This window comes from Ammodytes marinus (genome assembly GCF_949987685.1).
Source record: "Ammodytes marinus genome assembly, chromosome: 16".
NCBI classification, from domain to species: domain Eukaryota; kingdom Metazoa; phylum Chordata; class Actinopteri; order Uranoscopiformes; family Ammodytidae; genus Ammodytes; species Ammodytes marinus.
In genome coordinates this window covers 18,429,558-18,455,404 of record NC_137220.1, presented here as the reverse complement: position 1 = coordinate 18,455,404, position 25,847 = coordinate 18,429,558, and the positions used below count along the sequence as shown (strand labels likewise).

General features: G+C 38.0%; 3 protein-coding genes across 3 annotated transcripts; 2 read left to right on the top strand and 1 right to left on the bottom strand.

Moving 5' to 3' along the window:
• Positions 1-1,843: 1,843 nt before the first annotated feature.
• Positions 1,844-14,729, top strand: LOC307263427 (interferon-induced very large GTPase 1-like). Its single transcript, XM_080044576.1, has 10 exons — positions 1,844-1,855; positions 3,400-3,491; positions 3,591-3,634; positions 4,714-4,822; positions 4,956-5,552; positions 8,597-8,643; positions 8,976-9,087; positions 9,213-9,250; positions 9,360-12,654; positions 12,778-14,729. Exons 2-10 carry the CDS (start codon positions 3,416-3,418, stop codon positions 14,214-14,216), a joined length of 5,757 nt encoding a protein of 1,918 aa, XP_079900702.1. The 5' UTR covers positions 1,844-1,855; positions 3,400-3,415; the 3' UTR covers positions 14,217-14,729.
• Positions 14,730-15,281: 552 nt separating this feature from the next.
• LOC307262546 (galectin-1-like) lies at positions 15,282-16,111 on the bottom strand (the record flags this gene model as incomplete). The annotated part of the gene is made up of 3 exons (XM_080043457.1): positions 16,055-16,111; positions 15,623-15,794; positions 15,282-15,428 (listed from the first exon to the last, which is right to left on the bottom strand). Exons 1-3 carry the CDS (start codon positions 16,069-16,071, stop codon positions 15,282-15,284), a joined length of 336 nt encoding a protein of 111 aa, XP_079899583.1. The 5' UTR covers positions 16,072-16,111.
• A 2,027-nt stretch (positions 16,112-18,138) lies between these two features.
• Positions 18,139-25,582, top strand: pick1 (protein interacting with prkca 1). The gene is made up of 13 exons (XM_080043444.1): positions 18,139-18,274; positions 18,839-18,912; positions 19,202-19,313; positions 19,538-19,666; positions 20,591-20,657; positions 20,791-20,880; positions 20,974-21,027; positions 21,174-21,236; positions 21,356-21,489; positions 21,723-21,815; positions 21,902-21,952; positions 22,082-22,226; positions 23,547-25,582. The coding sequence occupies exons 2-13, from the start codon at positions 18,872-18,874 to the stop codon at positions 23,819-23,821; spliced, it is 1,254 nt and encodes a 417-aa protein (XP_079899570.1). The 5' UTR covers positions 18,139-18,274; positions 18,839-18,871; the 3' UTR covers positions 23,822-25,582.
• The last annotated feature ends 265 nt before the right edge of the window (positions 25,583-25,847 follow it).

The following is a 25,847-nucleotide window of genomic DNA, read 5'->3' as shown; positions in this document are numbered from 1 at the left end:
AAATAAAAACAAAAAACTGACTTAGTTGGGTTGTGCACTTCATTATTATTTTCTTTTTCAGATTACTTAAAATAAGCTACATGTCTTTAAGTTAACATGTTTTTTGGAATAAAGTGCATGTAATTTTATCTCTCGTTATCTGTTCAAAAATATGAATGTGTTGTGTTCCAAATGCAGTTATGGTACTTTCCGTTACATATGAGGTGAATAAGACAAAACAGAGGTAAAAAGGAGGAGATGCTCATATGAGTGGATGGTGAGTCAAGGCAAGCCTCCTGAGCAGCCACATCAATGCAATAACCTAAATCAGCAGTTTATCATCTCCACCAAAAAGCAATAATAAGAAGCCTCATGTCCAGATGAGATTTAGAAGCGCATTTTGCTGCCACCACCATGTTTCACTGGGGGGATGGTGTGTTCAGGGTGATGTGCAGTGTTAGTTTTCCGCCACACATGTTTTGCATTCAGGACAACAACTTCAAGTTTGGTCTCATCTGACCAAAGCACCTTCCTTCACATGTTTGCCTTGTCCCCCACATGGCTTGTTGTAAGGGTTGGAGGAAGGTTATCTTGTCAGATATGGCCAAAATTTAACTTTTTGGCCTGAATGCGAAAAGCTTTGTGTTGTAGAAAACTAACACTGCACAAAAAGTTCAAGGAGTATGAATACTTTAGGAAGCCACTGTACACCACTCTATGCAAGCTGTGCAGATGCTTATACTTTCTTTACTTTCTAACAATCTGCCCAATTATTATTATTTTTTTAACTATAACACAAAGCGGGCATCTTCAAAGTTCCCCATACACCATATTACTGCAAGTTGTCATTTTCACTTTTAATATGTACTGTGCACCGATCAAGGCAAAATAAGCCAATCAGTATAAAGATAGGCTATATTTCAACCCAGACTGAACACCAGCCCTCGCAGCCCAAACACCAGAGCAGCCCACTCTGGTGCCCACGATTAGCCAATTTGGGCCTGAATGTGTTCCACGTTGTAATGTGCTGAAGCTTTCTTTGTTAGAGAAGCATTATGTAATGTGTTTCAGTTTGACATAAACAGAGGCTATGTTTTGCTACCATTGTTCAGTGTTGACAATGGTTTGCTTGACTCTTATTTATGCAAACCACAAACATCCTCAGACTGCCAAAATCTAGTTTTTTTCCGGGAAGTCAAATGGTTTTGGGTTAATCCTCAGTAAAGGCATTCATACTTTGACTTTTTCTTATGTCATCACTGATTTATAAGCAGGCCTAGCCTAGATTTTTAGCTGTGCAAGTGACAGATATTTTAAATTTGTTAAACATTTATTTCTGTCTATATACACAAGGTTTCAGGGAAAGTGGAGCTCTCTTTTCAATGTCATTTTACTTTTATTGTTGGTGATTTAAAGCTTATGTGCATGTAAACCAACTATAGAGGATATATTATGTTGCAAGTGCTCAGTGTAGACAATGTTTGCTTAACAGTGTTTACTTTTATTGATGGTGATTTAAAACTAAAGTGCATATAACATATTAAAATATAGCGCTGTATCCTCTTAATAAACAAACTCTAATAGTTTTTTTTTTTGCAAGTGTTCAGTGTTGAAAGCTTTGATTGTTTTTGGTAATAACCAGAAGCATCATAAGCAGCAAAAAACATTGTCCTAAACCTAAGGGTTTCCCTGAAGTCACATGATTTCTGGTAAATCATCAGAGTAAGGGTACTCAGACTTTCACTTTCGCTTGTTAACTGAGGGGGGAGTTTGTGGCTCTGGTCTCTCTATAAATAGGACGGAGACAGGAGGGATTTCTGACAAGGCAGCGACTTCTACACAGACCAAGCACAGCTGTGGAAATGCATATCAATAAGTGAGTTTATACAACAATTATGTGGGTGTATTTCTGTATGTAATGTAGTTATAACTTCTGAGCAAGCATAGTATTTGAAACAGAAATTGGGCCTCATTTACCAATATCTTCCTCTTTTCTTTTGTTAAATGTGTGCAAAAGAAAAGTCAATCTGAAAAGTCTAGGTCAAATTCAACTGTTTAAACTGCAGCAATTTCACACTATACTTTGCTATATTACATACTGCAGCTCCCCTTGAAAAGTATGCACTCTGCAGTATGCTTACAATTGCAACATTGTTTTCATCAAAACATAGCACCTTGAACTTTGACTCTCCTATTTATTTAACCGTTGCAGTCCATAGCATTGGTTGTGCTATTTCTGTTGCTCATTTGATGTGATGTAATTTCGCTGCACAGTGGTTTGTGGGTCAGAATAGCCAAAAAAGCATGCTGGCTTGCATACTGCAAAATGTGACTTTGGATGTATCTGGCATTCAGGTATTTTTGATATACTGCTTTTGACATGCATGTATTGTGTACAGACTTAAAATCTAAGCATGTACAGTACATTGTAACTGATATTAACCTGCCCAAACGGGACCTTATCCAGATTTAAACCGCCATCTCTTAGCCTTAAGTCTTAACCTTTGGTGTTTGAAATTGTGAGGACCATACAAAATTTCTTCACAATGTTTTTTTAAACAGAAAGGATAATGAAATTCTCTACTGTACATCATGTCAAGCTACCTGTTGGAGCTACTCATTTGCAAGATTTAATTTAATTTGTTTATTCTTTTGTTTTGAAGTTATTGGGCAGGTGTGGTGCACAGGGTGTCTATATATAGGGGTACGGGTAGGCGTGCATAGCACCGACAGGCACTGGGTCGTGTTTTTTTACCAGGGCAAGACAGACAAAGGAGGGGAGGCGGCAAATTTCCATTGTTGTTGTTTATTTGCTTGTAATTAATGGAAAAATAAACCTTCAGGGATGCAAATGCCTGGCTGGAAATTTGACACTTTTCTCCCTGCATAAGATTTGTTCCCCTGGTGCCTCAGTGGCAGTTAACTTTGTTTATTTAGATTTCTTTATTTTATTTTAAGTTTTAAGCATCAGTTACACTACCCTTTATTACCAACATAAAAATCTAACTAACAGTAATTACAGTTTTTAAGCTGTGATTCAGAAAATCTGAATAAATGTTCTCTTCACCTGACTTATCTTCTTCTTCTCTTAGTCACTGAGATTTCAAATACATGCTTTTTCAGCTCTGATTGTGATTTCTCTACTTTTATTAAAAGCTCCCAAATGTAGTAAACATGTTTCAAATGGTCTCATTAAGTTTGTCTGACTCGTTTAGGTTGTGCTGAATAAAACTGGAAAATGTCAATAGTTGCAACATTTCACCAGCATTAAAAGCATCAGGACTAAATGGAGTAATGTGTCAAATGCTGTACTTTTTTTCTTATCAAATCAATTGCCCATTAAGCTTGAATGATAATGTGCATTTGCAGTGATAGTTAATTGTTCAACTTTTCTTAATATTGTCTTATGATTTTGTAAAGATGAAAAGCAGATAAGATGGAAGCAGACTACTATGACAACGCAGTAGATGAAGGAGAAGGAGAGTCTGAATCTGCAATTTCAACTGACAAAGGTTATCTAATATATTTTGATTTAGAGTAATATGTTATAAACTAGGATGGTTAGCTAACCAAAAATATAAGCTAATATTTATTCTGCTTTGTCTTGCAAGGCCTTGTTAAAGATGACATACAGGAGAGTCCCGACGAAATCAAGGTAAAGATCTTTTCTCTTACATTAGACATTATTATATAAACAGCTGCATTTTTGCACGGAATCCATTTTTCAGAAGTTGCATATTATAGATATATTTGGATATAGATAATCCCTTCCTTAATAAGTGATTAAAAAGGCTTTGTTTCTCTTCACTTCAAACTCATGTGCATTTTTTAATGTTTTTTTTGTACTATTGTACTTGTGCAACTCTATTTCACATTCAATATTATTGAAAAGATTTAAAGCCCTGTGAAACTAAATACAACTTGAATTAAAACATTTCATTTAGATAAATAAGAATAGCATTGTAAATGGGTTGAATTAAGCAATAATTTGCTAAAATATGAGTTGATATAATTTTTTTTATGAAATGATTCCAAATCATTTCCACCCAGTTAAATTCTACCATTTTTTTTTTAAATAAATCTATTCCCACTAAATATTTAGTAAATATAAATCCATTTCCTCCAAATATTCAATAAATTTAAATTATTTTTGCTCTAATACTTAGTAAATATAAATCAGTTTTCCTTGTGAAATGGATTTGGATTTACTTAATGCTTTTGGGCTATATAAGTCATCATTTCGCATACTATAACTAAATCTAACACATTTTAAATATTCTTTTTGTCCAAATGAAGTTAATTTATTCAATACTTTTTAATCGATTTTGTTGTAATTATAGTACGTGTCACTTTGTTGCCTTCATGTTTTTAAGTAACCATTGTCAAACTTTTAGGGTTCACGCACACACGCCTTGTCTTTCTATACTTGTTAGGACCCTCATTGTTATAATGTATTCTCTAGCCCCCAACTCTAGCCTCAACCATCAAAACAAAATTCCCAAACCGGACCTTATCCAGATTTTAACCTAAGTGCAATCATCCCCTTAGTCTTAAAGCTGTAATCGGCTACATTTGTGTTACGTAAGTTACTGAGTTACTGTAAGTTGATATTCAACCTGATATTAATCTTGACACTGTTTTATTGGTTTTAGGTTCCCAGTTCATACAAATCATTATCTCGATAGGTATAATAATATGAGTACGTTTTTGTTGAATAAAATGTGTTTTTTTCAGTGTGATGCATTGAATGTTACTGGAGATGTTGAACACTCAGAGAAGAATGATGAAAGCACAGCAGGAGATTCTAAAATCAATTGTATACCATCAGCAACCAATGAGAAAGGTAATATGTTAATCAAGAACATTGAATGTACAGTAACACTGATTTTATATATCTGTTAACTTTCAACTTTGACAATTCTGTTTCAGTGATTTCAGCATTGTTACATAGAAATGTTTTGTTTCTTTTGTTTCAGTGATTCCTGAACTCACACTTGTTTTAATTGGTGACACACATTCAATTGAGATTGGATCAAAGAATTTGTTGCTTGACCCTGATCAAGCAACTGTAGAACAGTTTTCATCCAAACTGTATGATTTGTGCGGTCGACACATCTCTGTCATTAACATGCTTGGCATGCAAAACATTGACAAATTCCCATTAAATCAAGAAATTCATGCCTTTCTCTTCCTGTTACAAAATGGTCTGCATAACAGCCAGTACAGTTCAGGAGTGCAGTGGTTAGAAAAGGCTTTTGGGAAAGGATTACTTCCTTATTTGATGACAGTTGTGACTCATAAACCAGATGAAATATATGAAAGTGCATTGACAGACCTGAAAGCCAACAGCAGTTTTGTTGCAAAAAGATACCACACATGTACAAGAAGTATGATGGATGAAACCGAGATAATAGCTCTGCTGGAAAAGATAGACATCATGGTCTCTGAAAATGATTCACACTACAGTAGACTGATGTGTGACGGAAGAAATAAAGAGAAGAAAGAAAACCTGGACCAGAAATCCCACAAAGAAGAAAAGATTGATTCCTCCGTGTTTCAGCAGAAGCAAACAGGTGAGATTTTAATGCATTTACAGATTACACTTAGACTGCTTCATGAAGATCATGTGGACATAATTTAAATTACTTATAAATCAAAGCGTTGATTTTGAATCTTCGAAAGGCAGTGAAGGTAATAGCTTAGCCTGTGGCTCTCCCAAAGACAGACCCAGTTAAAAGTACACTGAACCGTCATTAAATGCTCTTCTCACAAACAATAACAAATGTATTAAAGGTGGAGTCAGTTGATTAAAATCAGTGAGTGTCTCCTCACGATCCACTGCCTGCCTGTAGGCTACTGCGTGCGCTCTGTGGCATTCCCAGAACATTTTGCCTGGGGTGGCCATGGTGTAATGGATTAGAATCCTGCCATAACTCAAATCTGAAAGAAAACAAAGTTTGTAAAGGCTTGAAACTCTGTGTTTGAAAACTTGACATCTAGTAAAAAAGGTTTTTCAACATTGAAAAAGAGTGTATAGCCTGAATTATTTTTTAAAATCTCTGCAAACATGATTTTGTATTTTATTATACAAAACATCCACTCTCGCGGCAATGGAATACCAGTTTGTCTAGTTAAGAGAGTGGTTATTGAATACCAGTTGACACAATATTTAAGTACAATAATTAAGATCTTTATTGCTTGCAAGCAGTCATGAAAGCTACAATCATGATCAATGGGACTATATCCATGACTGAGGAGAGGCAGTCTCTCTTCAGTAGATATAGTAAACTGTATTAACACACAAACATTTGCATACGTCAACAGTTTATCAAGATTAACATAGTGAGTCATAACATACTTACTGTGACGCAAACTTAGTCTCCAGTACCTACTATCTTAGTCAAGGCAATTTTACTTTATCTTATACAACCTACCTAAGGTCAGAACTTCTTGACAGTTAGATTATTGTATGAAGTTTCACAATGGCATGGAAATATAATACAGTATATACACACAACATTAATTTCCCTCACATTTCACACCACCAACAGGTTTTCAGAGTTAATAAACTATTGTTAGCGGCCGTAAACAGACATGTTACACGTATTGTTCAACCAGGTAATTGAACAATACAAGTGATCTGTCTGTCAATCCCACCCCGGTAATAATGACATGTGATTGGACTGTACATATGTCAGCACAGAGCAAACAATGGGTTTAGAGCAAAATGGCCCCACTTGCAGGAACAAGTTTCTTTTTAGTGTCGAAGTTACAAAACAAATTAGCGAGAGAACACTTGTATGCTATACGAAGTAAAATCACTGAAAAGCCAATGCTGAAAACTCAGTGCTGCAATAAATACACTGCAATAGTGTAAATGTACACCTTATGGTTTTCAAAATAACCCTTTCAAGACGTTTTTCCCAACTTATGGACACCTGTTTTCAGATCCCCAATTTACAAGGTTACAAAAGCGAGAAACTAAATTATACACTGGGAGAACAATGCCAGATTTGAAACTCTGAAAAAGTGTTTCATTTTTTTCAGCCTATAGGGGAGAGTGGGGTGAGTTGTGCCAGTGGGGAAGTTGTGCCACCCCTTGTTTCTAGAAAACCATAGAAGAAATTGGAAATGTGACCACATATTTAAGAAGAGCCATCCATTTGACTCATCCTCTAGAGAAGGGAGAAACATGGAATAAGATATAATATATTTTTTGCCTTTCAAAGTAAAATTTCCATGATCAAGGTTTTTTGATTATTGTGTCTGAACAATTATAGACACGTTTGAAAACATTTGACACATGTTTTAGTGCTTTAGTATGCTACACTTTGTGTCTATATAGTTAACACGATGTCAGCCCTAAACTGCTGCATCACGCTTATTATCCAAAATTCTTGGGTTGGGGTGATTTGTGCCAGAGGGCCTGGGGTGAGTTATAAGTAAGTAAGTAAAATGTATTTATAAAAGCACATTTATAACAGTATGCAGTGTCCAAAGTGCTGAACATAGTGCATTCAGTAGGTAAAAAAATGAAGGTAAAATAACAATAACAAAAATAAAAGACATAAAGCCCAGACATCCACATATAAACAAAGATAGTAGTGTAGAGGTAAGATAGTTAATGGGGAGGAAAAACGAGGGTGTACAGATGGGTTTCGAGCCTTGATTTAAAGGCAGAAATGGAGGGTGAATCGCATATGCCAGGTGGCAGTTGGTTCTACAAAGGCGGAGCAGCTAGTGCAAAGTAAATTTCTGAAAGTTGTGCCATTGGCATGGCTGTATACGCTGGTCACCAAAAGAAAGTGATTGTCTACAGTAGCTCAGAAGAGACTGACATCTCCATTCCACTTAACGACACCACTGATGAGAGTTCAGATGACCAGAAAGATGATGATGTTGACTTTGTCATTGTGAGCTTTGCAGGTAAAACCATTAGATCTGCTAGGCTTTGTTTAAGAACATCGTCCTTCAATCTTTGTAAAATATTTACTTTATTTACTTTAAATAAACCTTAAATAAGTGATTGTCTAATAGATTTGTCTTGCATTACAGTTTATGAGATATATATCAATGGCACAATTTACCCCATGGTATTCTCTCCAAAGGCACAACTTACACCACACCGGGGGCAAGTTGTGCCACAAGACAACTTTTTTTCCGAAAGCTATATTTCTTAAACAGTTTATTTCAGATCTTAAGTTATTGTTGCCGGGGATGCACAACACCCTGAAATATATGTACATATTTGAGTCGGAGACATTACTGTCAAGGCCTCACTTTAAAGTCACTTTGACCCTCACCCCACTCTCCCCTAAACTATTTTTTCGATGTTGCAAAGTTTTCAAACACAGAGCCTGTGCTGTTTCAAGACAAAAAAATTGTTTTAATATTTGAATTATGGCAGAATACTTATTCCACACTAGTTCACTTCCTGGTCGCATGCCGAAGTCTCTTGAGCAAGGCACCAAACACTGCTCTGAGAGCCAACAACATTGCCAAGCTGACAGTTTACTTTCAGAAAAATATAGTTTACCACAAAACATTTGAAAATATAGAATGATAAGCTAATCCAATGTATTTCTTTTAACATGTATCTTGTGCAATCTGCTCTTAGTTTATCCCACAGTAGAGGAGATGGATTGGAATTCAGCTGAAATCGAGGTAAAGGAACGATTCTTCAAATTTATTGATGATCAAATAGAACAGCATTTTTTTTTCTAAAATGACCTTACATTTTCTGAGTTATTATGACATTTAAAGTTTCCCATCTTCAAAAGTTCCAAACTTCAAAGCTGCATTTTAGAATTGTGCATATTGTTTTACCTTTATTGTAGTTTTTATATTTTGCATTGGTGCATCCCTGAGTGTTGTTGATCTTGATCTTGTTGTTTATGTTTCTTGGCCCAGGTATTACTTTAAGCATTCTTAATGCCAAATATTATTTCCAGGCGAACTATTGTAAAGGTTATTATATGAAATCCATGTTTCCTTAGTGTGATCCAGTGAATGAACCTGATGGTGCTGAAGCCTCAGAAAAGACTGATGACAACACTGGAAAAGAGTCCAAAATCAAATATGTTACTCCATCTGCAACTGAGAAGACAGGTAACATTTGAATTAATAATAAAGCAAAGACAGTTTAACGATTCAAAGAATCTCACAATAAACACAATTTAAAGTTATTTGTTCATTCAATGAATCTGTCCCTTTGTTTCTTTGTTGTCCTACAGGTACCTTAGATATGAATATGAGTGGGAACAAGGATGAGGTAAGAAACTAAAACTGTAATTCACAAAATCTCTATTTACTTTATAAATCCCACTGTATGATGTTATATTCCCTTTACATGAAGTTAATTGTTATTTACATATTTACAGCAGTCAGTGAAGATCAAGAAACAATTTGAAAAAGAAACTAAAAAACTGCTTGGCAGACTCCACCTTCAGGAGAAACAGCAGCAGAAGTTCTCACCGGCAGATTTTCTTAAAATAGGTCCACCTGTGAAACAGGACAATGACACATCTGAGAAAGATCTTGCTCATACTTTTCTTCAGAGGTTGATGATGTTAGACTACAGAGCCAGATATATTCCTGTAAGACAAGACAGTCCTGATGTGAGCCTGTCAAAACCTGGTACAATGTTTGACACTGTTGAGACGGAAGACAATGACTTAGACGCTCTTTTTAGCTCAAGTGTAGACTCTGATCAATCAAAAGCGACTCATGTGCATCCAATGGATGTTCAAATGGCAGTATTTCATTGCTCAGACAGCTTTTTTAAACAGAACATGATTACAAAGCTATCACAATGTCAGTATGCCTTACCTCTGCTTGTCCCTGACCCAGTCACAAAGGATATTCAATGTCCTCTTTGGACCTTCAGACAAATAATAAAAACATGGAAGATTAAAGATCATTCAAACACTGTCACCATGAAGAGTATGCCCATCTGCACAGCTGAGACACCCATGGTGTCATTTTTCCGCCTGGGTTCACTATCACTGTCTAAATCTCAGCTGATGAACTCTTTGATCAACGACCGTCACAGCACCTTCTTCCATAGAAACTGCCCAGGTAGCACCAAGTCTTGCCATTTTATGCATGGAGTTGCAGAGATTGCCTGGTACTGCCCTTCTGGAAAACCTAATGATGCCTTCACTGACTGCATTGCCTTCTGTAATCTCCATGGTGACGCTCTGTTGATTGAGAAACAGCGTGAAATAATGACTAAAAAATCTTCAGTCAGTATTGTCCTCATACCAACCCTGGAAAAAAGCCACAGAAGTACAACAGTGATCTCTGCCCTTTTCAAGTCTCCAAAGCCTCTCATTATTCTCATTGCTGATAATGACTGTGGTGCCGTTCAGATGAAAAAGGGAAAATTCAAAATGGGTCTGAAAGACAGAAGCCACTCAGATGTTTCTGAAGAACTGAAAGGAATCATTGGAACACTTTTGGCTGGACCACATACATCCTTCCAGCTTGAAACCATGGTTGAGGTATCTGGAATCAGAGTGGATGAAGATGATACTGTCTGTCAAAAAGGGAAATCTGCTGCAATGAAAACAGTAAGTTTGCTTCAGGGGATGGATGTATCAAAGATCAAAGATACATTTCTCCCTTGTCAAGGTCAATTCTGGCATGATTGGTGCAAAATAAACAAAGAACTGCATCACCTCAAAGGAAACATTGAAAAGGATAAATGTAAAAAGCTACAGGAACAGATGCATTTACGGCAAAAACAATGCAGTGCTGCTTGTAGTAAACTGATGAAGTTGTTTACTGAAAACCTCTCATCATTGCCATCAACAGACAGAGAGTATTTCCTTAAATGGACTCAGATCTTGATAGATGCCCTCTCCACAGACAACCTCTCTTTAATTCTCCAAAACTATGATGAAAAGTGGTCTGAGGTTTTGGTTTTGAAGAAGAAGCATGACAAATCTGATGAGCTGAAGAGCAAGCAAACTGAGCTTGATCTAATATCAACAAAACTACAGTCAGCAACTTTTGGCTTGGAGCACATCTTTAGAGAAATGGCACAGATATATGAAGCTCATGCATCCCTGCAGGATCAAACTAAATGGGGGCTGACTGACTGGTCTAAATACCCTGAGATGGCTGCAGAACTGATGGTATCCGGACACCCAATGGAGCTGATGGATGGAGATGCAGGTCATGTGCCTTTATCATGGATTTCTAGTCTTTTAGATGAAGTCATCAAGAAACTAGGCAACCAGAGAGTTTTTGTTTTGTCAGTTTTAGGTGTACAAAGCAGTGGAAAATCAACAATGCTGAATGCCATGTTTGGTTTACAGTTTGCAGTGAGTGCTGGCAGGTGCACCAAGGGTGCCTTCATGCAGCTGGTCCAAGTGTCAGAGGAGATCAGGAAAGAGTTTAAGTTCCACTACATTCTGGTGGTGGACACCGAAGGACTGCGTGCTCTTGAGTTGGCAGGTAACGCCACTCTTCACCACGACAATGAACTTGCAACATTTGTTGTTGGTCTGGGAAACATGACATTGATCAACATCTTTGGAGAGAATCCAGCTGAGATGCAAGATGTTCTGCAGATCGTTGTTCAGGCTTTCATGAGGATGAAGAAAGTTAAACTTTCTCCAAGCTGTGTGTTTGTTCACCAGAACGTTTCAGATATTGCAGCTGCAGAGAAAAACCTGGATGGAAAGAGGCGACTGCAAGAAAAACTGGACCAAATGGCCCAACTTGCTGCAAAAGAGGAGAGTTGTAATGCTGAGTGCTTCAGTGATGTCATTGCATTTGATGTGCAAAAAGATGTGAAATACTTTGCCCAACTGTGGGAGGGGAGTCCACCTATGGCTCCTCCAAATCCAGGTTACAGTGAGAGCATCCAAGAGCTGAAGAACATCATCCTCTCTAAAGCTCGATTATCCCCAGGGATTACTCTCTCACAGTTCAAATGCAAAATCCAGGACCTGTGGAACGCCCTGATAAATGAAAACTTTGTTTTTAGTTTTAAAAACACTCTTGAAATTGCAGTGTACAGAAAACTCGAGGTCCAGTATGGGAACTGGACCTGGACAGTGAGAAGCACCATGTTGACCATTGAGAACCAGCTGTATACCAGAATTGAAAATGGTAAACTTGACAAGGTTGAGCCCAGTTACCTCTTTAAAGAAATGAGCAAGACCTTTGGAGAAATCAAAAAAGATATGACAACTTACTTTGATGATGACAGAGATAAAGAAATGTTGGTTCAGTGGCGAGGCCGATTTGAAAGCAAAATCAAGGAGTTTCATAACGAACAAGTGAAAGGAGTTCAAAGAAAACTGGATGAAGTTATTCAACAGAAGCAGGCTTGTAAAAAGTTAGATGATAAGAAGACAGAGTTTGAGAACAAGCTGCTACAAAAGAGCAAAGATCTTGCTCATCAATTGAAAGATAAAGCAAAAGATGAAGAGGAACTTAAAAAGCAGTTCAACTCTGTTTGGAGTCACTGGGTTAATGAATTAACTGCAGATACAAAACCCATTGAGGAAATCAACTTGGAAGAAGACCAAATATCCATCCTTCAAGAGCTTGGTTATGAATGGTCTCTCATAGATGAATCCAAAAGAAGCAGCAGATACAAAAACATCTCAAAAGTCGGACATCACCTTGGCTATATAACATTAAAGAAATACCAAGAACTTTGTAATGAAATAGAAAAATCAAAAGATAGTAAGAGCGGAAACAAAGACACAAGCAAACAAAGAAATAAATATCTGTTAACAGCATGGAATTCAATTCAACAATTTTTTAGCAGTGTGTCAGCAGTTGAAGAGGACGTGAAACAACATTACAAGGGCCATACTTTGAGTGCTTTCCCATATGAAGAACAGCAACGCATTAGATCATTCATTGATGATGTTGAAAAACATTCCCTTGATGCAATCCAAAGCAAACCTGTGGCTGCAAGGGGCTACCGTCTGACGTACTTGCAAGAAGTGGCGAAAGATGTTCAAACAAAAGTGACAAAATTTGGATCACAGAGGATATATACACTAAAGAAGGAGTTTGCAGTTGATCTCATACTGTATGTATTTGACAGGGCAGAAAGTTGGCTCTCACAGACCCACAAGAAATTCAAAATGAACAACGATGCGCTCACTTATTTAGACAGCAAGCAAAATCAATATTACAACATTTTCAGAAGCTTCTGCAGAGGAAGCTCATCTGCTGTTGTGCTTGGAGAACTGATCTGTGAAAAACTGAAGAGCTCCGCTATTGAGGCTGTCTGTAACAAGACTGCCATTAATCTCGCTGGAGAAATGAGGTGCAGTTTCCCAGCATTCAGTGGGAACAGGTTGAATTTGGAGAAACATGTGTTGAAGTCACTTGCAGATAAAGAGGACTTTGATGGTTACATCACATACATCCGACATCCAAGGAACAAAGCAGAGAGTTTCATAAAAGAAGAATTTGAGAAATACATCTTCTCAGAACAAAGAGATAAAGCACGGAATTTGCTCAAGAAAAATGTTGAAGACATTAACCAACGTTTGAGTCTTGCTTTATTCACTGCAACAGAGAAAGTGAAAACTAAGAGAGGGGACACAGACATGTGGGTAAAGGAATTTTCCAGTTTTCTCAAAGATGAGCTAACCTTCACCATTTGTTGTCAAAACTTCAGTGACATAAACAATTTTGACTTTCTTAAAGAAGAGATAGAGAAAGGCCTTGTGTCCGTCATACAGGAAATGAGCAGCCTGTCATTGGATAAGATCAAGGAATTCAGGCTGCAGCCTGATCAAATCCTCATCGATCAGCTGTGTAACTGCTGCTGGGTAACGTGTCCATTCTGTGCAGCTGCTTGTACCAACACCCTGGAAGATCACAGTCCTGATGATCACAACATGCTTTTTCATCGATCTACTGCAGTCAATGGTATGCACTACAGAAACACAGTGGAGCTGTCACTTGATTTCTGCACATCAAATGTTGCAAGTGAGGGACGTTTTCACCCTAATGAAACAGAAGAGATCATTCCCTTTAAACAGTACCGAACTGCTGGCCCAAGGTTCGCTAACTGGAGAATTACCCCTGATGAGTCCAAGCTGCCGTATTGGAAATGGTTTGTGTGTCGATTTGAAAAGCAACTGGAAGAGCACTACAAGTTAAAATTCCAGGGCCTTGGTGAAATTCCCAGTGAGTGGAAAGAACACAGTAAACAAGAAGCAATTGAAAGCCTGGATGAAATGTTCAAGTGTGAGTGAGCCAATACTAGAACCATACTGCCCAGGGACTACATATGACAATTAGCTTATAGCTAACTCCGGTACTGTTAATGAGCTGAGCATTGTACCTGTCAAATAAACAAATAAATAAACAAATACTTGGAATCATGATATTTGTCCTAAATGAAGTGACAAGAAACACAATCAAGCTCTACTCAAAGTGACAGAAGCTCAAAGTGTCTTTGACTGTTAAAAACAAAAACAGTTTTTGATTGAGTGAAATAGTAACAATATAGTAGATCAAGCCTTTCCAAAATAACTCTGGTAGCACCTATTTTTAAATGATTTACTTTAATATTTTTATTGAGTGAATTGCATTATAACATTAAGTAGGGATTCCTACCAGAAGCAAAGGAGAACCCAATGATTCTCCACAAGAAAAAGGGATGAAGAGTTGCTACTTTTTCTAATATTGTGGACAATATTTTAATTCCTCATATGAATGCTATGATTTTTCAGAACACTTCTATGTTGTATGCTTAAATAAATACATTCTACGTCTGTTAAATAAGTTAGGATATTTGTATTCATCCAAGAATTGTATATGGTTTGTGTATTGATTTCAAAAGCAACTGGAAGAGCACTACAAGTTATGTTTTTGAAGTATTTGAAGTGTCATGTTTATTTTCTTTCAAACCATCTGTTATTAAAACCACCTTAGTTTGACTTGTCTATAGTGTGTGATTTTTGTGAATAGTATAATGAGTTCCTTTACATCTAAAAAATACATGGGTTATAACATTTTACTTTATAAATATCATATCCAACCAGAAGTGGTATACTGAGAAATATTGAACAATAGAGAAAAGCATTCTGAGATTACGATCAAATATTCTCTTTCTGATTCAGTCTAAACTGCTTGTGGGAAATGTTTTTCTAAACCAGGATTAGGCTACAACCCTTCGCAGACAACAAAACTAAATAATTTGAATTCAAACATTTTATATTATTGTGCAATACATGACATTTTTAAATAAAGATACATTTTCAGGTTATTTAACCAAAGTGACGAACACAGCATGCATGTGTAACAGCAGTTGTCTCTTAGCAGATCTTGAATGAAGTCAGTTTGAGGTCTCCTGTGATTTTGATGTAGCTGATGACATCCATGTGGTCACGGTTGGGGAACTGGACTTCCTGTCCATGAGGAAGCTCCACTTCAAAAATGTCTCCTGCCAGCTTTACCACAATCTAAAATAGAAAAAGGCACTTTCTGTAAAACGTACAATTTTTAGTATAACCCCGGAGACATCTCAAAACCTCTCCAAACCGCATCCCTTTATAGAGTAAGTGAGACAATATTTTTCTATTGATTTGTTTGAAAATCCTAGCTAAACCTTCCACTGCCTTTTACACAAAATACACACAATACACACATCCCTCACCTTGAACTCTGTGCCCCTCTGTAGGGGGTTGTGTATTTCCCGTTTCTCATCGCCCCAACAGCCAGCAGTCTTTGAGTTACAAACAAGAACAGCTCCATCAGTGTCATCATGGAAACGAGGGTTGAAGTGCAGTGCCAGGTCGTCTGCATCACATCCCAGGTTAATCTCGAATCTGAGTGGATCAGAGATAAAACAATATATGTAGTCTTAGTATCAAGGTGTATGCAGAGTTTACATAGTCACACATAGTCATATTCAATATTACACATAGTATAATCACCATGCTTGGTCTTGGTATAATCAATTCATAACACATTTTTCAGAATTTTTAATTATTCACTGCAGCAGCCATACACTAGAATTCTCCTGCATATATTCATTTATTCAGAAAAAGTCTATATAAAATAAATGCTAAGTGTTTGTTTGACCTACCTCTCAGCATCATGCATAATTTCCCCTTTTACTTTCAGCTGATCTCCAACTCTCAGATTCACATTCTTCAACTCAAGTTGCTGAGAAACAAAGTTGTGCAGTTTGATTATAAACTGATACTGTCAATCAAAAGTACAGTCATTAAAAGTACATGTATTCAATACATTACAAGGTGGAAATCCATAATCTGTTATTGTGAATTGAAAACAAAGCAGATAGAAAACCGGTAAAGTTACCATGCTCATTTTGGATGCTGCTGTTGAACAGTCCTGTAGTCAACGGAAGATAGAGGGAGATGACTAACAGCAAATGTCTCCTGTCCTTGAAGAGAAAAAGAAAAGTGGTGTGACTTAAGGTCTCACTTGATTTATAATGTAAAGCACAAAGGAATGTGGACCAATCATCAACATGACAATCAAGTAGCCTATTCAATGCAGATGCACTACTCATTTCAATCACTGCTGTTAAACTGATTTTACAAATAAGATTATTAACCTCCTTGATCACAAAAACGTTGTGAGTCACAAGAGGTATTTAAGTAAATTAAGATTGGGAGCCATTGAGGACGGTCTGTGAGACATTAATGATTACACTGATAAGAACACGACACACTGAAAGATAGTCTGTTTATGCAATGAATTAAAGATCACTGTCATGATTGATTTGTGTGTTTGATCATTGAACAAAACATACATGATACTTATGATACTCTGCCCTGTCCATACTGACCTGATCTAATATAGCTCCATCTGATGAATTTAGTAGCTGGTTCTTAATTTTTCGTATTTATTCATTATATGACTGAGTGTCATTTTCTGTAGCTGCCTGATCTAGTGTTTTTTGTAGTCCCGATATATTCGTTGCTATCAAGGCCTCTATAGTGTTGGTTACATCAAAGACACAGCTTTAATGCGACCATGAGTCATACACCTGCGTGATTCAGAAGATTAATCAGAATTTACAATTTGTTTAAAGGTGGAGTCAGCAATTCTGGAGAATGATGGTTGATAAAATCACAGAAGATCTCCTCAAGCTGAAAACATTCAGTGTAAATACCCAGTCTAGGCTCTGTAAATGGACATGTTGCTATCTACAGTGTGCCCCCTTTGTTTATGTTAGAGTACATAGATTATTGAGTTTATGAAAAAAAGGGGAAGATCCCATATATAGGCCTATATTGGCTCTTGATATAAATATGCCTGTTTTCATTTTCTCCAACATTGTCACCGACACCCCTGCTGATGCACTTCAGGCATTACTTGTGGTTTAAGACACTCAGATATCTGATCTCATCCAGGCTACAATACAATCTCTATTTTTATCATTTCCATCTGTTCCATATTTAAGGGCTGGAGTATAGGGACATAGCATCAAACAATGAAGACAATCAAGATAATCAGACTTCCTAATCACTGAGTGAGTGTGTTGTTTTCATAATTTATAAACACAACAGAAATTGTATTAACATATACTGTATATACACCATGGATATTTGCTGAAACAGTTATCATAAACTTAAATGTATCAAATTAACCTACAAATAGGTGCAACTAGGAGCACATGGCATACAAACAGCAAAAATGTAGTCCAACTCACTTCGTGCACCCTGATGAAGCATAAGTCTGTCTCTTGCAAAAGGAAGCTGAGGACTGACTAACAATTCACACCTGATTGCAATTACATCCTTAGCCCTTTATACTTTCTTTTTATATGTTTCTATTTAATACATGTAGGCCCTTCATCCAGCCCCCTTCCCGACCTGTCCTTTGCCTGTAGGACACCGAGCGGTGCGGCTCGTTTTTTGTATCTTAAAAGAGATATTAACGCTAATTTGATTAATTTAATGTGTTGCAGTTTCGCACTGTGACCGCTGGATGGCATCAACATCCTGTTATAGAAACGTTGAAGGCTTATTTGGAATTAATTATTTGGGTATTTATATTGGTTCGTAAAAAAGTAAATATCAACAAAGATATGATTTGTAGTTACCACTGAACATACTTAAGACAATTACAATATTATCAGTCAAAAAATCAGTCTTTCTAGCATCAGCTTCCGCTATTTTGGCGGAAGTGACGAAAGAAAGTAAACAGAGGAGCTGTCACTGGATCCAGAAATTAATGTACTAAAGCAACCAAAACGATTTTTTAAAGGATTTTTCATTGTTTTATGGATAGTGAGGGACACTTATACGAGATACGGGTGTACATTCTAATAAAGGTAAATCGTTAGCGTTTGTGTGTTCACGTTTCTGACATTTAGCTACTCTCCCATCCGCACATACAACAGCAGCTAGCAGCTAACGAGCAGCGTCAGCAAGCAATTTCCGTCACTACAAATTAATATTGTACTAGTTGCTTTTACCGCATTGGTGGATTTATTTAGTGTATGTGTTGCCCTTAGTTGGACTAATTGAAGGGGCTAACCTAGGGTAGTTAGCAAGCGATGTAGGTAACCAGCTGTTATTCCATCCGCTGCAGTGTCTTTCTCTGACTGCAAAGCCCTGAAACCAATGAGATGAGATGTGACGAACCGAGCCGCAAGCTCGTCAGTTTCGGTGTTCCGATGTTTGCTGCTCTCTTTTAAGCACGATAAAAAATGATCATGCCTATTGTATTTCCCACTAGAATGACCTAGCTCAATTTAAATCGCCGTCTTGTCTCGTGGTAGCTCAGGCCGAGAGAGCTGCTGTAATTGTTAGACAACTGTTTCGACATTTCTGTCATCCCTATATCGATGCAATATTTATCATAATGTTTTTTTTTTATATATAATTCCTGACAGGTTTTACAGGGACAGGAGTGACACTGTCCTGCAATGTTCACAGACATGGACTATGAATTGGAAGAGGACAAACTGTGAGTCACGAATGTGTTTTCCTTTTATTATGACCTGCACCATTCAATTATTCCGTTTAGTGTGTTAAGCGGAATTGTCAAATCTAATGTTCATACATGGGACCACATCTATGTTGACCAAACAAACCAGGTGGAGACTCAGAAATCACTTAACCTTCAAACCGTAGAAAATATTGAAAGCCCAAGTCCTGATATGAATAATTATTCATATTTTAACTAATTGTTTATAGAGTTTAAAAGCTTTATACTATAATCCTGTACTTCTTGGATCATGTGTTCTCCTCAACAGTGGAATACCAACTGTACCTGGTACTGTGTGTCTGAAGAAAGATGGCAATAACCTTATTGGGATCAGCATTGGTGGCGGGGCACAGTACTGCCCTTGTCTCTACATTGTCCAGGTAGGTACAGAACAATTTATATTAACCATGTTCATGAATCTTTCTGACAATATTCTCAACAAGTGTGCAATGTGGTAACGTATCTAATCCCTCTGTTTAATTGCTATTGCTTAGTTGTGAACCTGATAAAATGACGATAAAGCTGCGTTTGCTTAAGTCAGAGGGGAAGTGTTTACACTCTGTGTCATTGGTACCTTTTTAATGTGGTTTCTGTTGTGGCTCAGGTCTTTGATAACACCCCAGCAGCTCTGGAGGGGACACTGGCAGCAGGCGATGAGATTACAGGCGTGAATGGGAAACCAGTGAAGGGAAAGACTAAAGTGGAAGTGGCCAAGATGATTCAAGCTGTCCAGGTACACAAATTCTGTGAATGAAATCCCATGTCCATAGTCATGTACAGCCTTCAAAAACACCAGGGTAAACTCAGATGGCCTATTATTGATCCCCTCTACAATTCTTTGATACACACAACTTAGATGCTGTCTTCTTTGTTAGAGATTAACAAGTTAATTAAGTGAGAAAATTAAACCCAACCACCTGCCAAATGCAGCTAATTTATTCTCTGGCTGGTGAGCTTGTTCTTCACTCAGCATGCACTTTAGAAGGAAATCCGTCTGTGTTTGAATGTTCAGAAAAACCCTGCATTATTATCTTAACATCCTAAACTCCACACCATCAAAGACCAGTGTCTTTTTAATCAATGGAGAAAATAATGAAGCTCTTATGGACATGAAGAGAAACATTTAAAAGGAATAAAAACATACTCACGTTATTGTGTCCAGCTGTGTCTCCTCCTGATCTATCGGTGAATAGTCCAACAGTAAAGTAGTTCTGGGTGCAGACCCAGCATCAGACTGTGGAGAGGGGGGACTTAACTGGTGTATTCAGCTGTGCTAAAGAGGCCAGGACAAAAGCTTCCAGCATTTGGGATAACGTCACCCATGGCCAGTGGCTGTGTTGTTTTTGGCATCCATTGTTAGCACCCAGGAAATTCCATGACTTCCTACACGTTGGATTAGAGGCAGCGTTCAGTGTTGGATTTATAGGATTACATTGCGTTGCTGTTACCCATTCAGTGCGAACACTGCATGTGATGTTCACCATCGCCACTATGGAGCTGGAATAGTTTGCACATTATTGATTTTACCACAACACATTTGTATTATAACTGTTTAGTTTTGGAGTTTCATGAACATAAATGAATGAAAGCTAGATTCTTCCTTTAAATGTATCCATTATTGATTCAAACTTTGTATCTGTTGATAATGGTTTCACAGGGAGAAGCAACAATCCACTACAACAAACTGCAGGCCGACCCCAAACAGGGGAAGTCTCTGGATATTGGTATCTACACACTTGCAAACCATTTTAAAAATATAACTGTGTGAAGATAATGTATTGTAATGTTACGCCATCTCCACATAACGTTTATCGAGTGCTGTAGTTCGCAGTAAACACATGTTTTTGTGTGTTTCAGTGCTGAAAAAAGTCAAACATCGCCTGGTGGAGAACTTGAGCTCAGGCACAGCAGATGCTCTTGGACTCAGCAGAGCTATTCTATGCAACGGTGAGTTTATTACTAAGAGTGTTTTGATTTTATTGGCCGATCTATAGAGAGTGAGATGAAGTTGTACTCATGTTGATTCATTTCGTTTTACAGATGGACTGGTCAAAAGACTGGAGGAGCTGGAGAAAACAGCAGAGCTCTACAAAGGTAAAGAATGCAAAGTGGAAAACCGTCCCTCGGTAAACTAAAGGGTTTTAGTTTAGTGGGGATAACTCAATTTACCATCGACTGCGTTTTGTGACAGCAATAATCTGTCAATGTGATGTTTTAATCATTACTCTGTTTGCATGAAGGGCTGATGGAGCACACAAAGAGACTGCTCCGAGCTTTCTTTGAGCTCTCTCAAACTCACAGAGGTCAGTTCCTGCCATCCAAATCCCAAATGATCAGCAGAGCATCACTAACTTGTCATCATTCATCCGACCTTTAGCGTCTGATGTATGTGATTGATATTTTTACAAATGTGCCCCTCCAGCGTTCGGAGATGTTTTTTCTGTCATCGGGGTCCGAGAGCCGCAGGCTGCAGCCAGCGAGGCTTTTGTGAAGTTTGCCGACGCTCACCGCAACATTGAGAAGTTTGGTATTCGGCTGCTGAAGACCATCAAACCTGTAAGTAGACAATAATGAGTTTTTTTAATGTTATTGGAGTGGACATGGAAAGTTTTGGTTCAGTTATATTTGATCTCAAATAGAAGCCTGATATACATAGTTGTTTGTGAAGATGTCTAGAGGTCATCCAACACTGCTCTGCTCCTCTGCGTGTCTGATTATGTATGGATCTCATGTGTATGGTCTGTCTGCCCTCAAATCAATCCTCTGACCCATCATATCTTGTCGTGCAGATGCTCCACGATCTGAACACATACCTCCATAAGGCCATTCCCGACACCAAGCTCACCATCCGCAAGTACCTGGATGTAAAGTTTGAATATCTGGTAAGACAGTCGCCCCTGCTAACGGTGCAATTCACAACATAGCGCGCATCACTTTAGAATCTGCATGAATTTCCTTGTGTTTTCAGTCGTACTGTCTGAAGGTGAAGGAAATGGACGACGAGGAATACAGCAGCATTGTGAGTTTTCAACTGATTTCTAGTGTGCTGAATTCTGTGTTGCTCTGTTAGCTCTTAGAGGCTCTGAGATGATTTTTCTTGTGCTCAAATAATCTTCTGAAGCATTGAATGATGTTCTTCTTCCTACAGGCCATGGGAGAGCCATTGTATCGAGTCAGCACCGGTAACTACGAATACCGCTTGGTGCTGCGGTGTCGGCAGGAGGCTCGGGCTCGCTTCGCCAAAATGAGGAAGGACGTTCTGGAGAAGATTGAGCTGCTGGATCAGAAACATGGTCCGTTTGTTTTTTACTTCCAGCTCTTTCTCTTATCAAACGGAACAACGTGTGTCTCTTTCTGCCCACATGTTGATAAGTATTAGTCAAATACACGCATTGCCATCTGATGTCAAAGGAGGGAGATGGTGGTACGTTGTACATGCCACACAATACACAAAGGAGAGATAGGTTAACACGTTGCATATATTTTATTAAGAAATATTTCAAAACAAACAATTTTTTTTTTAATATATTTTTAAAGGGTAACTGCACCCCCTGTTTGAGCTACTGCACGATTTTGAAAAATGCTTTCAGACCATGGATTCTGAATTCCGTTTGAGAACCATTGTTTTAAAACATTCCGACATCAGCCCGCCGACTTTCAGGAGGGAGGGGGCGCGCGGTGTCTGTGAAGGAGGGGGCTAGCTGCTAGTAGCTGTCACTCAGGAAGATCTGAATGACATGACTTCATTGAAATATTGAGTGACACAAAGTCTAACGGCACTATCGCTACACAGTGAGCTCATATGCCACACAGATGGGTCGTCTGAGGTGGAGGACTTTCTTATTCTAAATTGTTGGCGGGTGTTTCTATCGTAGTGTTAGGAGACCGAGTAGCGCAAGTGAACGAGCGGCAGTCTGTGTGTGTCTGTGTGTGAGCGAGGAGAGCGAGCGAGCGAGCGGTAGCGTGTGTCAATCAAGTGAAGTAATGAACAAGTCCGGGTCCGTGTGTGTGTGTGTGTTATACAGTGTGAGATAATGCAGACACACTGCCGATAGAAGTGAAGTGTGTTAACCCCCAAAATAACATCCTTGGAGGGATGGTATAACAGTAGTAGCTCATGGATCAGCCATGGACCTATGAAGAGCGTGACCGGCTTTGCGGCGACGTGATGACGTACTACTGTACCAAAAGTACAGTAGTACGTCATTTTTCGAACCCGATGGAAAAAAGTTTTTTTCAAATCTTAGTAAAGTTCTAAAATGATTTACAATACAAAACATTTCTTAAATTGCCGATATTTAACATATTGCAATTTTTTTCAATGTTAACACCAGCATATATGTGTTCCTTAACAACATAGTGATTTAATTCAGCTTCTATCTAAAAAAACAAGTAAAAGGGTGCAGTTACACTTTAAGTGTTAAAGTTTCACTTTATATCGGTGAATATCGGGATAATCTCAAATACAAACCTATTTCTGAGGGTTTAGTATGCAAAAATGCGCAAACAAGCCACTCAAAGATACAGTGAAATGTAAAAGATATGGAGCAGAGAGAAAGTAAATCAGAGTGAAACAAAAAACAAACGATTCTCCCCCTCTTCTTCACCCACAGTCCAGGACATTGTGTTCCAGCTGCAGCGCTTCGTCTCGGGCATGTCGCACTACTACGATGAGTGCTACGCCGTCCTGAAGGAGGCCGACGTCTTCCCCATCGAGGTGGACCTCTCCCGCACCATGTTCAACTATGGCAGCCAGTCCTTCTCCTCCTACACTGGAGACGAAGAGGACGAGGAAGAGGAGGGAGAGGAGGGGCCACGAGAGGAAGGAGGAAGCAACGCAGGCCGACTAGCAGAGAACGGCGCTGAGAAACTGGTCGATGACGAATGAGAGACAGACCGTGTGTGTGTGTGTGTGTGTGTGTGTGTGTGTGTGTGTGTGTGTGTGTGTGTGTGTGTGTGTGTGTGTGTGTGTGTGTGTGTGTGTGTGTGTGTGTGTGTGTGTGTGTGTGTGTGTGTGTGTGTGTGTGTGTGTGTGTGTGTGTGTGTGTGTGTGTGTGTGTGTGTGTGTGTGTTGTGGGGATGACCTCCACCCCTCTAACAAAACTGTTTCTTCACTTACATTTAATGTCAATGCACTCAACTAGCAGTGATCTCTGTAGTGGAATACAGCAGCTGAAAGGGGAAACACTGTCATCAGACATCAGAAAGGTGAAAATAGCTGCTACAATGCTTTATGTCTGTCTTTCAGTGGAGTTTGCTTCCTGGGACTCTCTCAAATCAACCGCTTTGTGATTATTTTACCATAGCAAGTTTTCTCTCTCAACTTTCTCTATGGAAAGAGGACTTCCTGCTTTTTTTATGCGACACGTAAGGTCATTATGGACTGTGAGAGACACGACTACAACAAAGGGAACTATATTTTATTCTGAATGGTATGGAAGGGTTTTACTGCAGCAAAGTAGGATTTATATGCATTTGAGGTGTGCCTTCTAAGCTTTACATGAAGTGCAATGGGTCTGGGCTGTGTGTCAATGTGCGTATTGTGGATTGTTAAAGTTCTATCATTTTCTATTTTGTTATTTTCTTTGCTACAAACCTTTGGACAGGGATTTATTTAGCTACCTAAAATGTTATTTTGTGGTAAATGTCAAGAGTACAGAGACCTCTTTTACTCAGCTTAACAAACAACTGGCAATGACACTTATATATTATAATTATATATTATAATATATATATATATTACAGTGTAGGTGTTCAAGATAATGACTGACACAGGTATATTATTTTCCTACTACCTACATGCTGTGTTTTTTACATGCAGCTGTTACATTGCACCCCTTTCTTTCATCTTCTTATTTACACCTTTTTTAGTTGTTTCACTGGGAAGAGCTTGGAGCTTCACAACCAAAGTCTCAAAGTATGTTTTTTTTAAGGTCATTAAATCTGTATTAACCTACTCAGCAACACATCGATTCAAGTTCAAATGGGTCCGTTTCTGGTTACACTCTCCTGCATTGCTCAGCATGTTTAATTTATTCCAGCAGTCCAGCTATGTTCCTGTCACGGATGAGAGACCAAACGGACACAAGCAGCCTCACAGATCTTTGCCTCAGTGTGGAAATTGAATGAAAATGCAAGCACTACGTAATGTAAATAGGTCAAGGGAAACTGGTGTTCATACTTTTCTTGTCATTCCAATTTTATATATTCTTTTGCAAAAAAAAAAAAATATATATATGATATAAGGTCTAATGAGAAAATGTATTTCTGTATGACAGTGAATGTAATTATTCACGTGTGCAACTGCTATTTGTCCTTTGTTTTGTCTTCAGTGGGGAAAGATGATTTTTTTGCATTGTCATGGTTTACTGTTGGGATCATCCACTGGGGGGCAGCAACACATCACTTCACACGTCCTGCTGTCGAGTGAATTTAAGGACATTTTGTTTGTGTATTGTTTTATTTTCCTGAATTACTGGAAGGACCTACTATTGTATGTTATTTTGTCTCATACTCGTTTCATAGACACAGTACAGCAGACTGGCTAAAATTGAAATACTTCTTTGACTTGATTATATGAATGACCTAGCATCTTTTTCTTTTTGTTTTTTAACTTGAATAAAGTAAATTAAGTGTTTGGCCTTCTTTAGCCTAAAGGAACATTAGTCTTTTTTTCAAAGGTATCGTTAGAATGATTAAAAACTAGGAAAATTCATCATTAATTTAAAAATTGTACTTCTGCAAATGTACAATAATTAATCAAATGATGTTCAAAATATATAACATACTGATCACATTGATAAACATGTTCACAATATCCAGGCGTCGTACAGATCATATCGATATCGGTTGCCCTCTAAATAAATAAATATATATAAATATAAAATGTCTCTCAATAGCAACACTTTGCCGCA

Bases quoted from the DNA above. Each gene is read 5' to 3' on its own strand.
- LOC307263427 (XM_080044576.1), top strand. From the start codon at position 3,416: ATGGAAGCAGACTACTATGACAACGCAGTAGATGAAGGAGAAGGAGAG. The intron at 8,644-8,975 runs GTAAAGGAACGA...ATGTTTCCTTAG, and splicing joins GGAATTCAGCTGAAATCGAG to TGTGATCCAGTGAATGAACC. The intron at 9,251-9,359 runs GTAAGAAACTAA...ACATATTTACAG, and splicing joins TGAGTGGGAACAAGGATGAG to CAGTCAGTGAAGATCAAGAA.
- pick1 (XM_080043444.1), top strand. From the start codon at position 18,872: ATGTTCACAGACATGGACTATGAATTGGAAGAGGACAAACT. The intron at 19,667-20,590 runs GTACACAAATTC...ATGGTTTCACAG, and splicing joins AGATGATTCAAGCTGTCCAG to GGAGAAGCAACAATCCACTA. The intron at 21,237-21,355 runs GTCAGTTCCTGC...GTGCCCCTCCAG, and splicing joins GCTCTCTCAAACTCACAGAG to CGTTCGGAGATGTTTTTTCT.